This window comes from Thamnophis sirtalis, unplaced genomic scaffold (genome assembly GCF_051295495.1).
Source record: "Thamnophis sirtalis isolate CommonGarterSnake01/CBP01778 unplaced genomic scaffold, rThaSir2_p1.2 scaffold_11, whole genome shotgun sequence".
Taxonomy (NCBI): domain Eukaryota; kingdom Metazoa; phylum Chordata; class Lepidosauria; order Squamata; family Natricidae; genus Thamnophis; species Thamnophis sirtalis.
In genome coordinates, this window is record NW_028261391.1 from 16,903,975 (window position 1) to 16,916,639 (window position 12,665).

Sequence of the window (12,665 nt, forward strand, 5' to 3'; positions counted from 1 at the left end):
CCGCATTCTTTCTTCTTCTTCTTCTTCTTCTTCTTCTTCTTCTTCTTCTTCTTCTTCTTCTCCTCCTCCTCCTCCTCCTCCTCCTCCTCCTCCTCCTCCTCCTCCTCCTCCTCCTCCTCAGGTTGTTCATGATTGAGAACATTTCTTACTAATTTGTATTAATGAGCAATAACCTCTGTGATTGAATAAAAGCTACAGGTATGTGACAGGGTATGATAATTCCATCCTTTCCATTATAACTTGATTGCAGCAAAACGGTTAGCTTCTGGGTAAAGAGAATACATTTCTCCTAAATATTGGGATGAACAGCTTTGCCTAACAAGTTCTTAAATTTTTAAGCAAATGGTGGTATGAGGTGAGGAAATGCAACAGGATTTGGTTCCAGCCTGTTTGCATTGGACCACCTGATGTCACCGGGATGGAGTCAAATGCCTAAACAACATCCCCAAGGAAAGCGCTTTGAAACAAATGCTTCAAAAGCCAAGGTCGTTTGAAGGGATTCTTTTCTGAGGATCATGCTCCCTCTCATCATGGAAAGTATGGGGCAACCAATGAATAACAGCCGAAGGACGATAACGTCCTACTTTAGATGAGTGCAGGTTACTGAAAGATATATATATATTTTGTACTATTGCGGTGGATCTTGCGGGCTGCCCTGCCCCATCAATTTGGAACCCAAAAGAGAGCTTCTCTCTCAAATAGAGTCAATGTAAGGAGAGATGGAGATATGGATACTTCCAAATGGTGGAGATATGGATGCTTCCAAATGTTCTCTGAACCATTAAAGCATAGAAAACCTATTATGGGTTTATCTTGAAATGCCACGATCTTCTGTTATGCCCTCTGCCATAACAACAATGACTTTTCTGTTGCTCATTGTTTTGAGCTAGAAAGGGGTTGTATAAACAAGATTGTTAGAAAAATCACGTTCCAAATTATATGCTAGAGCTAAGTGGCATTTCAGTCAGTATATTAGGAAAGATGCAAAGAAAAAAATTAGGGGAACTTACAGCAAAAATATGTATCGAAGTAATCGCGTAAGCTGCGTAGAAAAATATGCATATTGCAAAAATGTGTCTTATTGTACTACTGCAGATTTTCAAACTGTTTAGAAAAAAGTTTGCCAAAAATTAAATTGAATGTAATACCATTTGAATACCTTTAGTATTAGAGCCTGGTAGATTTATAAGCCACGCCTCCCTCCCCCTCCCCAAAAAATTATCCTGAATTCCCACCCCCAACCCCCAATTCTTTGTTCTTTGCTTTTTCTCATTAGTTTTCAATACCCTTTTATGGGGATGGTAGAAATCTGAACGGCTATAACCATGCCGCACCTCTTTTTTTTTTTTGCATAGTTGTTTATTTATTGTGCTTTTTGTTTCTTTTTTTTCCCGAATCCTTGGACAATAGGATGGTAAAGCTAACTTAGGACTTGGCTATCTGTAACGGTTTGTTTGAAGTGATCAATAAACAGCCTGTCTCCCCCCTCACTTTTTTTTATTCTTTTTTTTATTGATGAGCTTGCCCAGCTACCCTGGTTCAATTCAGTGCGTTATTGCTTGCGGTTGGGTTGCAATGGTGGTGTCGGATGCGCCAGGAAAGAATGGTTTAGGCGCCTACGCTGGGGTCATGAGAGTAACATGAGAGGGAAGAGTTGGTTCTTACAGGTTACAAAGCAGCCAGTCGACCAGTCCACATTGAGGCCTGCATCCTGACATGCCATCCGTCTGTTGTTTCTCGTAATACTTCATTACTTCCTGAACAATATCTCCCACACTGTAGCCTTTCTTGACGGCTTTATCAGCCAGCTGTGGAAGTCTGTTTAGGTCTCCATTGTGCTCGTTCATGAAAGTCAGGTTTGGCACGTTGAATTGTGAAGCAACCAACCACTGGAGCACAGCTTGCAGTTCTCTGTTTTGGGTACTGTTGTTGCAGTTCTGGTTGTTCACAATCACCTCGGATCCTGAACCTACCAAAGGTCTCCCGTTGCATCTTCCATCAGATTCATTGCCTTTAGCCATCAACATGCACAACTTCATCACAGATTCCACCAGCTGGTCAATAAATTGTCTGTTGATCTGTTCCATGTTGTCATACATCTCAGGGCATCCATTTGATTTTGGTGGGGGCCTTTGTGGTCTGCACTCAGCGAAAGAAGGTTGTTTGTAGCCTTTGTCAAAACTCTCGTCGCAACAGCCAGCTTCTCTTAATACTTTCTGGATGATTGACAAAAGGATACTTGAGATATCACATTTTTGTGATTCCAGGCTATCCTGCCTTCCTCCACTTGGCCTTGAACCATATTTGGAGCCTCCAGTTCTGTCATGGACATAGCCAAACGATGTAGTATTTGACTCCCGGCATCCTTGGTCTTTGTTTTTTTCTAACAGATGTTGCTGTATTAACATTAATGCTGTTACGATAAGGTCTTTAGCATACACATCCATTGAACAGTGCTTATCTGAACCCTTGCTTCCGGATGGAAGAGGTCTCATCTGTCCGTTTCCTCTGCCACCTAGAGGGCCATGCATCTCGCCCTTAAGTGATGCGAACTGAAGTCCTTGAGATCTGGAGTCACAATGAGTACCAGCTTTCAGTGCTGCAAAAGCTAAGCTTTGAGATTTCTTATCGTCCCCTGAAAGGGCTTTGAATAAGCGTTTCACCATCGCTTCCAGAATCTCCGTTGATTTCTGGGTCCCAGCGTTGAAAAGGTTCTTCTTCACAGTATTGATGAAATCCGAATCTGTCATGAGCACCCCTGTTACATTGTGTAAGTTCTTCATGGTGGAATCGATTAAGTCAGATATGACGTCTCTGGTGTGTTTGAGGAGAACTTTCTTTAACACCACACAGGCTGGTGGAGGATGCTTCCCCTTTTGGACTTTCATTGTTTTCATGAACGAGAACATCATATCTGAAGCAACCTGGTTTGCATACACCATCAGTCCCTTGCTGCAAGACCCATCATCTTGTGCTGACTGTTTCCTTTCCAACATTTGTCTGTCTGCTCCTTGGTTGTAGCCATTTTGCTTGCTCTGATTAGACATCTCACCGTAAAAGAGTGAGGTCTTTCTTGGGTCATCCTGAGATGGTTTGGGAGACAGCTTGGCATAGTCTTCCCCATTCTTGCCGTTAGATCCTCGGATGGACTGACGAATGCATCTTCCGCTGCTTTCCAGTTTATCCTTCATTTCTTTGTGTGCCATTTGAACCACTAAGGAACAAAGCTTGTTAACGTAATATGAAAGGTCATCTCCTCTCTGGCTACAAGAGCCTCTGAATGACGTGTCGCTTCCCTGGGACATCTTTTCAATTGTAGGTGATTCGTAAGCTGATTTACGAGGGCCGGAGGGCCTTAGTGCATGCTTGAATCCAATTGCGTATTTCTGAAGGTCGTTGCTGAGCCAGCTCACAACGTTAAGTTCTTCAGAGGACCCTTGTTTGAAAAGGCAGACCGCTCCTTCAGTATTGCTGTGCCGATTGTGTTCGTTGTCCTTGATCACAATGACTTCTTTTTCTTCAAGATTACTTAGGTCAACGCAAGGGTCAGTGGCACTTCTTTTACGTCTGTTTCTATCCTTTATGTTAAGGTTGGCAACATCAACAAAACAGATAACTTTACGATCTTGATCCCTTTCTCCTTCACGGCTGTATAGGTCTACTTTGCAAAGGCCAGATTGACTGTGTAACCAGTCAATCTCATGAGCCATACTATTTAAACGGAACCAGAATAGAAACCCGGGTCATCGACCGCTCTTATTTCAGTTTTTGTTGACCTTGACCCTGCCCCACTCAAGATGTTGCCTCCTCTCTTAGCTTTCCATGCTCTTGTGCTGGCTGGTAGCATATTCATTTGTGTGCACAGATTGTTTCTATGACAGCGGTGACATCATAAAGCAGTAATATCATCCAGCAGCCAATCATCCCTTGGTCATGGTTAACATTCGATTGTTTTGCAGTTCTCATTGCCCAACCTGCACTAAAGTAAAACCAACGGATGAAAATCATCTTGTTAAGGATATGGGATTTGCATGAAAAAGTCTTCTTTGCTGCTTAAATAAACCAATGTTTAGAACACTGTCAACAAAACAAATAACATTGATCCAAAAGTCATTTTGTTTCCCCCAAAATGTATATTTTATTACATTTCACAAAGCTTGATAATACTGTTTGGTTTGAATGTGTTTGAAAAGTGAAGCATAATCTTTGACAACGATCCTTATCACAAAAAAAAGGGAAGCTCATTTTGTCCATTAAGCCTTTCTTGGTTTAAAAATCTGCTCACTTATTCCTGAATCAATTTCCATTATGCTATTACTTTTTTCTTCATTTTTCTTATCCGTTATTGTTTTGTATCAGTTGCATTTGCAGTTTCTTCATATCATCTTGGCTTCCCTTTGTTTATTATATACCCGGAAATAAATGGTACGTGAATGAATGAGAAAAGAGCCTAAGATGAATGGGGTTATTTAAAAAGAAGAAGATGACATAAAGAGTACAATAATAAAACGTGACAGTATCACAATAAATCATAAGAATAACAACCAATATTGTTACACAGAATGAAGGAAAATAAAAAGACAATTGCAAGAGTTAATAAGAGGGACCAATCATCAAAGAATTGTATATGTAGGCCATTCGGATTTGTAAAAATTGTGTTAATAAAAAAGTAAAAACTTGGTATCGGTTGAGGTGTCCAAGGTGCTCAAAACAGCAATTGGTTTATTCAATTGTGATGCAGCGATGGCTGTGAGAACATGAATTTGTCAAAAACTCAACTCATTTCATTTTTTGATCCCATACAAATTGTGGAAGGGTGCTGAGTAGAATATATTTTGACATAGGATATATACTAGTTTTATCATAATCTGATTAGCATTTAGTTAAATAGGTCTGGATATTATATCTAATCACTGGATTAGACGTAATATTTGAAAAATGGTACACAGAGTTTTTATCGATGACTTCTCATCAAACTGAAGTTTGGTATCAAATGGAGGCAATGTAGTTTGGACCTTAGGAGCAGTATCTCTCACTATTTTAACTAAAGATTTGGACAAAGAGGTAAAAAAAAAAAGAATAGCTTATCATATTTGTAGATGATCCAAAAGTGGATGAGATCACTAATGTTCCAGAAGAAGTGATACAATATAGAGTAGAGCAGTAAGCTGAAAATAGTAACCAGGAATTTAAAAGAACTGGATATATTTAGCCTTAAGAAAAGATTAGCATGGGGTAACATTTTCAAATACATGGAGGTCAAGTTAGAAGAATATCAAGTTAGAAGAAGGCAAATTTAAGTTGAAAAACTTCCTAACAACAGAAGTTCAACACTGGCAAGAGTAACTGTCCCCTCCCCTTCCCAAAAATGTGGATATTTTCTAACTGCCTGTATTCAAGTACCGTATATACTCGAGTATAGGCCGGCCCGAATATAAGCCGAGGCACCTAATTTTACCACCAAAAACCGGAAAAATTATTGACTCGAGTATAAACCTAGGGTGGGAAATGCAGCAGCTACCGGTAAATTTCAAAAATAAAAATAGATACCAATAATGTTTTTGAATATTTATTTCAAAGAAAAACAGTAAACTAGCTCTGGGACATCGTTATGTGGCTGCTTGCCATAACAAGGAGGAGGTGGGACATTGTTGCAGAGCGGCAGGAGGGGGAGGAAGGGGAATCGTAAGACAGCCCTGCATTACATTAGAACGTGAGGAGGGGGGATGGTGCGGTGCGCGCTGCGCGGCAAACTGACACAGAGGGAGGGGAAACTCACAGGGGCGCCGGGCCATTCACGAGCGTCACCCAGTGGCATGGCCCCGCCCCTTTTTCTCCTCCATTTTGGGCAAATTTTTCACTGACTCAAGTATAAGCTGAGGCGGCTTTTTTCAGCCCAAAAAGTGGGCTGAAAAACTCGGCTTATACTTGAGTATATACAGTAAGTCTAATTAGTCAACTATGGTATCAGCCATATATGCTACTCCATAGAAAGCTGCACTATATAATAGGTCATTGATGGCTAACCTTTCTGTTGTGTGCTGCACCCAGAATGCAATGTGCTCGCAACATCCCCCCCCCCGTGCTCCCCCGTGCATATGCACGTATGCCCCATTTTGGGCCTAGTAGGCCTCCCTGCAGCCTTCTGGGAGCAAAAACAGGGCATGTGGGGAGGGGCACGCCGCACCCCCTGCACTCTGTTTTGCACCCTGTTTTGTCTGAAGTTTTCAAATAATAAATTATAATTAAATAAATGAGATTTTAATCTAAACCAAATGAGTTTCAGGAACATGTCTACACAGGTCTGCATTAGATAACATACAGCCAACGGCACCAAGGCAACAGTCACTTCGAAGTACAAATCTGAAAGGCAGAAAGGAGCTTAAAATAAGCTTCACGTTTAGAAACGCAGAAAATAGTTTGCGGAGTCTTTGGTTATTCGCTTACAGGCGTTTCATTCCCCAAATAGGTAATGTTTTCAGGGCTAGAAGGAAGTGGGGTTTGCTCTCTGTTAATTGATTTGCCTTTTCAGAATTTCAGAAGGTATTTTCAATACCCTGCAAATTATAGCGAAAGCACTGATAATGTACTAAGATCTTTTGAGATAATTATGAAGTTAGGAGATTTTGACAAATGTGGAGAGAGATGAGTGGCGCCAAAAGGGGTGACTAGACTGCGCTTAGGTCACTACTGCAGCTTGATCTATTAACACTGTGAAAGTTTTGAGGAAAACAACTGGGAGGTTTTTTTCCCAAAAAGTAATTAAAAAAAAAAACCCTCTTGTAAACATGACACAGAGAACTACCAAGTGGGGAATATAGGAAAGTTTCCATTACACAATATTTTGATTTGGAAGTTATCCAATCTCAAAACAAGTCTATTCTGAGATGTTTATGGACCACTTCAAACTGCCTGATTAGAACAGTTCGTGAGGGAACTTTTGTTCTTCCTTGCTACCATATCTGTGGTGGGATTCAAATACTTTAACAACCAGTTCTCTGCCCCTAATGACCAGCTGGATAGGCGGGGCTTGATGGTCATGTGACGGGGTGGGCGTGGACAACTTGACATCATTGACATCGATGGGCCCTTCGCCTTAGTTGTTACAATGTAATAAGGGTTAACCGGAGAGGCAGTTTCTGTAAGCAGGCCAATAAAGATTAGGCTAGAAACAACACCAGAATGTTTTCTTCCTGCGTCCCTTACAGGATTAGCCCTGTAAAGTGGAAAAAAACCAAATTATACTACACTTGATCTTAGCCAAAAGGCCGAGAAGCGATTGAGAAGCATTGAAAAAAGTGACTGATGACCATTTTTCACACTTAAATGACCGTTGCGACATCCCCAGGGTCACGTGATCAAAAATCAGATGCTTGACAACTGGTTCATATTTATGACGGTTGCCGTGTCCCAGAGTCACGTGATCATCTCTTGTGACCTGACAAGCAAAGTCAATGGGGAAACCAGATTCACTTAACAACATGTTACAAACTTAACGAAGGCAATGATTCCCTTAACTGCAGCAAGAAAAGTAAAATGGGCAAGCTCACTTAACACATGTTTCACTTAGCAACATAAGTTTTGGGCTTGATTTTGGTCGTAATTTGAGGACTACCTGTATTTGAAATCCACTCCTCGTTGCCAATGCAAGGCTTGCCAGTTTAATTTAGACTATATTCTTTTTCTCAGCTAAAACAATGCTTCTATTATTTTCAACATTTGCCATATCACTGACATGGTGCATATTAAATTCTTGCTATTGTGAAACTTGATCCTGGTTTGCTTTTCTGTCTTGTTTTGAAAATAGCCAAATTTCTTCAATATTAGATTTTTTTTTTTTTGTAAATCTAGTGCAGGGGTCAGCAACATGTGGCTCTTTCATCCCTCTGCTGTAGCTCCCTGTCTCCGGTTGGCTCCACAATTAATTGGGCTTTTGGTTAGGACAGGTAGAGGAAAAGGGATGCCACCCTAGGAGGAGACTCTATGGTGGGGGAACCGGACTTCCGATCGGCTGCAGAATTGAACAGGGAGCTTCCGGTTAGGACCTTTGTGGCTCTTTGATTGTTTAAGGTTGTCGACCCCTGATCTTGTGTGTGTGTGTGTGTGTGTGTGTGTGTGTGTGTGTGTGTGTGTGTTTGTGTTTGTTTGTTTAAACCATTTATAGAGCTTCCCATCTCACAACAGCAACTCTGGGAAGCATACAAAGATTAAATCCACCTAACAATATGTTCCCCATGATGCCCAGATTAAAACAATAACCCTCAAAACAAAACCACATCACAACAAAACTCACCTAATTTACTAGCCTAAATGATTGCCAGGACTTAAGACTTACAAAAAGTAGTGCATATTGGAGGTGGTGACCCTTTGAGAGTTGTATGCAACGAAATTTCATTTTAATGTATGCCGATTAGTGTACATTCAAAGTGACAATAAAGTTATTCTCAGTCTAAAAGCTAACAGAATTAAACCCATCTAAATCTCTGGGAGGGATTGCTGTTCCTCAGTGCAGGCACGGCCCCAGAGAATGCATGTATTTACACGAAAAGATACCTTTAAAAATATTTATTTGCCTTTTTTTTTTTAGGTCCAGAATTTGACTTTGCGGAGTCAGAAGCTGGGTGTATTGTCTACTTCTCAAAACGGAACGCCCAAAAACGCTAGTCAACCCCAGACATTAGCTGTGTGTCCTAGCAAATCTGTAACCGGTGCCAAAGCCAGCCAATCGGATCTAGAAAGCAAAAGGAAAGGGGACAGCCCAAATGCTGAGCCTCGAAGTCCAGCTGTTACCCGTTCGTCAAGTATTCATCAGTTAATGGCACCAGGTAGGACAATCCAACAGCAGGACATCCTTAAAAACCCACAGAAGGATTTATAGTTAAGACTTTTGTTGAAATGTTTGTCCATTTGTTGCTACCCCAGTCACAAGTACCAAAACCACTTGATTTGTAGGCATTATTATGTCAGATGGTTTGCATCCAATAATATGTCGGCTAGGCTACAAAACCTGAATCTCTACGGAACTAAAGGATGCTCTTCATTGGTGGGGACCCATTTCATGCGAAGCCCTTGGACTAAGGGAGCAGAAGTCTCTGCTCTCTTTTCTCTGACTCTTTTGTATCTCAGATGTTGTTATTGACTAGATAGTTACGATATTAGGGGCATGGATCACATTTTTCCAAAGAAGACATCTGATGTACCTGAATAATTAGATATGGGAAGTCAGCATTTACAATATTTTAATTTATTAAAGAAAGCTAAGAAAGAAAAGAAATGAATCCCTTGTGTATCAACATTTGAGAAGGTTTTGCCACTTAACAACCAATTGAATTGGTTAGAAGAAATTTAGTACTTCGGTACAGAATTCAATAAATTCAGAAATCAGTCGGCATCAAATGTTAGATTCAAAGTTCTAGCTGACAACTATGAGCCACGATGGCACAGAGGTTAGAGTGCAGTACTGCAGACTACTTCTGCTGACTGCCAGGTGGCTGCAGTTTGGCAGTTCAGATCTCACCACGTTTAAGGTTGACTCAGCCTTCCATCCTTCCAAAGTGGGTAAAATGAGGACCCAGATTGTTGGGGGCAATATGCTGACTCTGTAAAGCGGCATGTAAGTCTAAGTGTTATTGCTATTGCTATCCTTGAATTACTTGTAGAGTTTAGGCAGCATAAATAACCCAATACAATATTTCCCTTGCACTCGATCCAATAATCCAGAAAAATCATTCTCATTGCTTTCTTTTATTGTTTAATAAAATAAAGATAAAGTAGATTTAGTTCTTGTTGTTAAAGTTCAAAGCGAGACATCTATTTTAAGTCACTTAAGGTACAAGATTTTTTTTCTTGCTCTGAATGTGGTTTTTTTCCTTAGAAATTCAGTTGTATAGATCCTTAGATAAAGCTGCTCATGTTAAAGATTTCTAAAATTATTTTTTTTAAAAAACAAATCAAAACATACTGGGGATTAATTTATTCAAACTTATTGTAAGTTTAATTGTACATGATCACAGATGTCTTTCTCTTAAGGCTTTGTGAAATTTAAGTAATGTTAAATACAATGGGTATTAAGCAGCAAACAGTTGGTAAACCTACGTACAAATATTGATATTTATCTGAAAATAAGCATATTTTAATGGCTTTCTGTGCTCTTAAAATAAATATTAATTGTAAATCTTTCCATTTTTATTATGTAGCCTCATATTCTCCGATGCAACCTCATTCCCTGTTAAAACATCAGCACCTCCCTCTTCACTCGCCACCTTCCAAGCTCTCTCACCATCAGCTAATCTTTCAGCAACAGCAAGTCCAACCAATCACACTCCAGCTGCCTCCCAGCCACGAAGCCACTCCGTCCCAGCACTGTGCCCCCCTTCAGGGCCATCCTCTGACTCCAGATCCCGCCATTACCCCATCCCAGCACTGCACCCCTGTCCATGTCCACCCTCCTCCACTTTCTCCAACCCCATCCCCATCCCCACAACAATCTGTTGTAGTATCTCCGCCGCCCCCTACTTCGCCCAGCCAATCCCCCAGTATAATTATCCACCCCCAGACTCTTATTCAATCCCATCCACTGACATCGTCGGCGCTCCAGTCCGAACATAACTCGGTGCAAGCTGATGAGAGTTCAACGGAATCAACCTCACAGTCCGCTGCTCATCCGCCCCAGTTGTCCCCTTCCCCATTAGTCCACGGGGGACCAGCAGACCGGCCTTCCATGCTGTCTCCCAGCCAACAGATGTCATCGCCATCATCTCATCAACCATACCCAACATTGCACCCAGCGCCAGTTCCACTTGCAACCTCTCCACAGCTGTCATCAACTCCAGCCCACCCTCAACAGATGAGCCTTCCTCCTGTTCCATCTTTGCAAGTCCAGCCTGAACTTTTGTCCCAAGATCAGGTTTTGGTACAAAATACCTTAGTTTCTGAAGAGGAGCTTCCCGCTGCTGAAGCTTTGGTCCAGCTGCCACTTCAGACTCTTCCGCCTCCCCAAACGGTTGCAGTAAACCTCCAAGTGCAACAAGCAGTACCTATTGAAACCCCAGTGGTAAGCCTCTGGAGAATGACTTCCGTTCTAGTTTTAAAACTGCGTGAAAGATGGACAAGTGAACGTTATCTGGAATATTTATTGGCATTAGGCTCCTGCTGAAGAAGCAAAATTTTGAAGGATTGTAAGCACTGTTGTAAATAGGGATTGTGCAGAGCTGTTGAAGGCAGACCGAGGTAGAGCGTTTTGTACAGGAGAAGCAAATCCATCCCTTGGAGCATTAAAATGACACTGTCCTTCAGAAAGCTCATCGTAATTGTTTTAGTTATACTGAGCCTTCTGAAGAGAGTAGCTGTTTTAATGCTTGGAGGGAGAGGCGCTTTGCCTGCCCAGTGTGCTTGGCAATGCCCCCTTACCAATGCTTTGCAAAGCTCTAATGAAATTTTGTAAGCACTTGTTTGCTTGAGAGGTAATTGATGATGCCATAATTAATTTTGCCTGTATTTTCCTCCTAAAATGTCAATGGATTTTATCAGGGATGATTCCCAATTTGAAAAGTTTTAGGCATTTTCTCTTTACAGAAATATGAGTTTATATTCCGTGTTCATAGTTTTTCTTTACTGATATATTTCTATCCACCGAGTTACCAGGATTCTGTGGATGGTTCACACATAAAAAAATGAAGGGATAATAAATAATTCCACTTAAAGTAGCTAATTTTAAAAAAACAGTGTCAGATTTCTGATTGATTTGTTTATCCCAAGAAACAAGTTTAGGCAAGACAGGTTCACAGCAAAAACATCTTCTAAATTAATTTCTTTTGTGTGTGTGTGTGTGTGTGTGTGTGTGTACTCTTACGTACACATACACATACCTTATTTTTTGGAGTATAAGACGCACAAAGGTTTTGAAGAGGCAAACTCTACAAACCTCCCAAAAACAGCCCATTTTTCGCGAAAACGGAACTGTTTTTTTGTCAAAAAAAAAGGTCATGGATAGCCTTTAGGAAGCTTATAGAGTGCTCCTGGGGGCAGGGGGGGAATTGAGGAAAAAAGTCCTGTTTTTCCTTGTTTCTGCCCTCCCCAGCCTCCAGGAACACTCTGAAAGCCTCCTACAGGCTCTGCACGGCCATTTTGGTGAAGGGGGCGGTGTTTCGGGAGGCAAAAAATGCTGTATTCAGTGTATCACCCAGATTTTCAGCCTGTTTTTAGAGGGGAAAAGGTGCGTCTTATACTCCGAAAAATACGGTATATATTTGTTCTATTGTAAATAGTTTGAGTATTTAATTTGATTCAATCTAATTCATTTAGCCTGCTATCTGATCTATTTTTAAGGTTTTGCCTTTAAAAATTTAATACATTTCTTGAGAATTGATTTTAATAAACAAACTGACTCTAGTTGCACTTTGATTTTAATAATTTTTCAAATGGTTAACAAAATACCCACAAAGCTTGACTCTAAAGAGGGTTGATTTGTTCAATGCAGCTTTACCAGGAGGAAGATGTCTGTGAAGATGAGATGCCTGAGGACTCAGATGGTGTTCGCATGGTTAGGACTCCCACCCCACCAACGCTGTCACCACCAGCTATAACTTTAAGAAGCCGCGAAGAGCTTTCTTACGAAGACGCTTTTGCAGGTGAGAAAAAGAACACACATTGTGGTATTGTAACCG

General features: G+C 40.9%; 2 protein-coding genes and 1 pseudogene across 9 annotated transcripts in view; 1 reads left to right on the top strand and 2 right to left on the bottom strand.

Annotated features, from left to right (window-relative positions):
- PHC3 (polyhomeotic homolog 3) overlaps positions 1 to 12,665 on the top strand; it is a 56,117-nt gene that overhangs the window by 22,478 nt on the left and 20,974 nt on the right. For all 8 annotated transcript variants that reach the window (XM_087725260.1, XM_087725262.1, XM_087725264.1 and 5 more), the window contains 3 exons: positions 8,588 to 8,825; positions 10,197 to 11,053; positions 12,479 to 12,629. In XM_087725260.1, the coding sequence (XP_087581386.1) occupies positions 8,588 to 8,825; positions 10,197 to 11,053; positions 12,479 to 12,629 (1,246 nt within the window). The remainder of the gene's footprint in view (positions 1 to 8,587; positions 8,826 to 10,196; positions 11,054 to 12,478; positions 12,630 to 12,665) is intronic.
- LOC148043542 (A-kinase anchor protein 4-like) lies at positions 1,338 to 3,787 on the bottom strand. Its single transcript, XM_087725269.1, has one exon. It carries the CDS (start codon positions 3,708 to 3,710, stop codon positions 1,662 to 1,664), a length of 2,049 nt encoding a protein of 682 aa, XP_087581395.1. The 5' UTR covers positions 3,711 to 3,787; the 3' UTR covers positions 1,338 to 1,661.
- On the bottom strand, positions 7,132 to 7,280 carry LOC148043543 (U2 spliceosomal RNA; annotated as a pseudogene).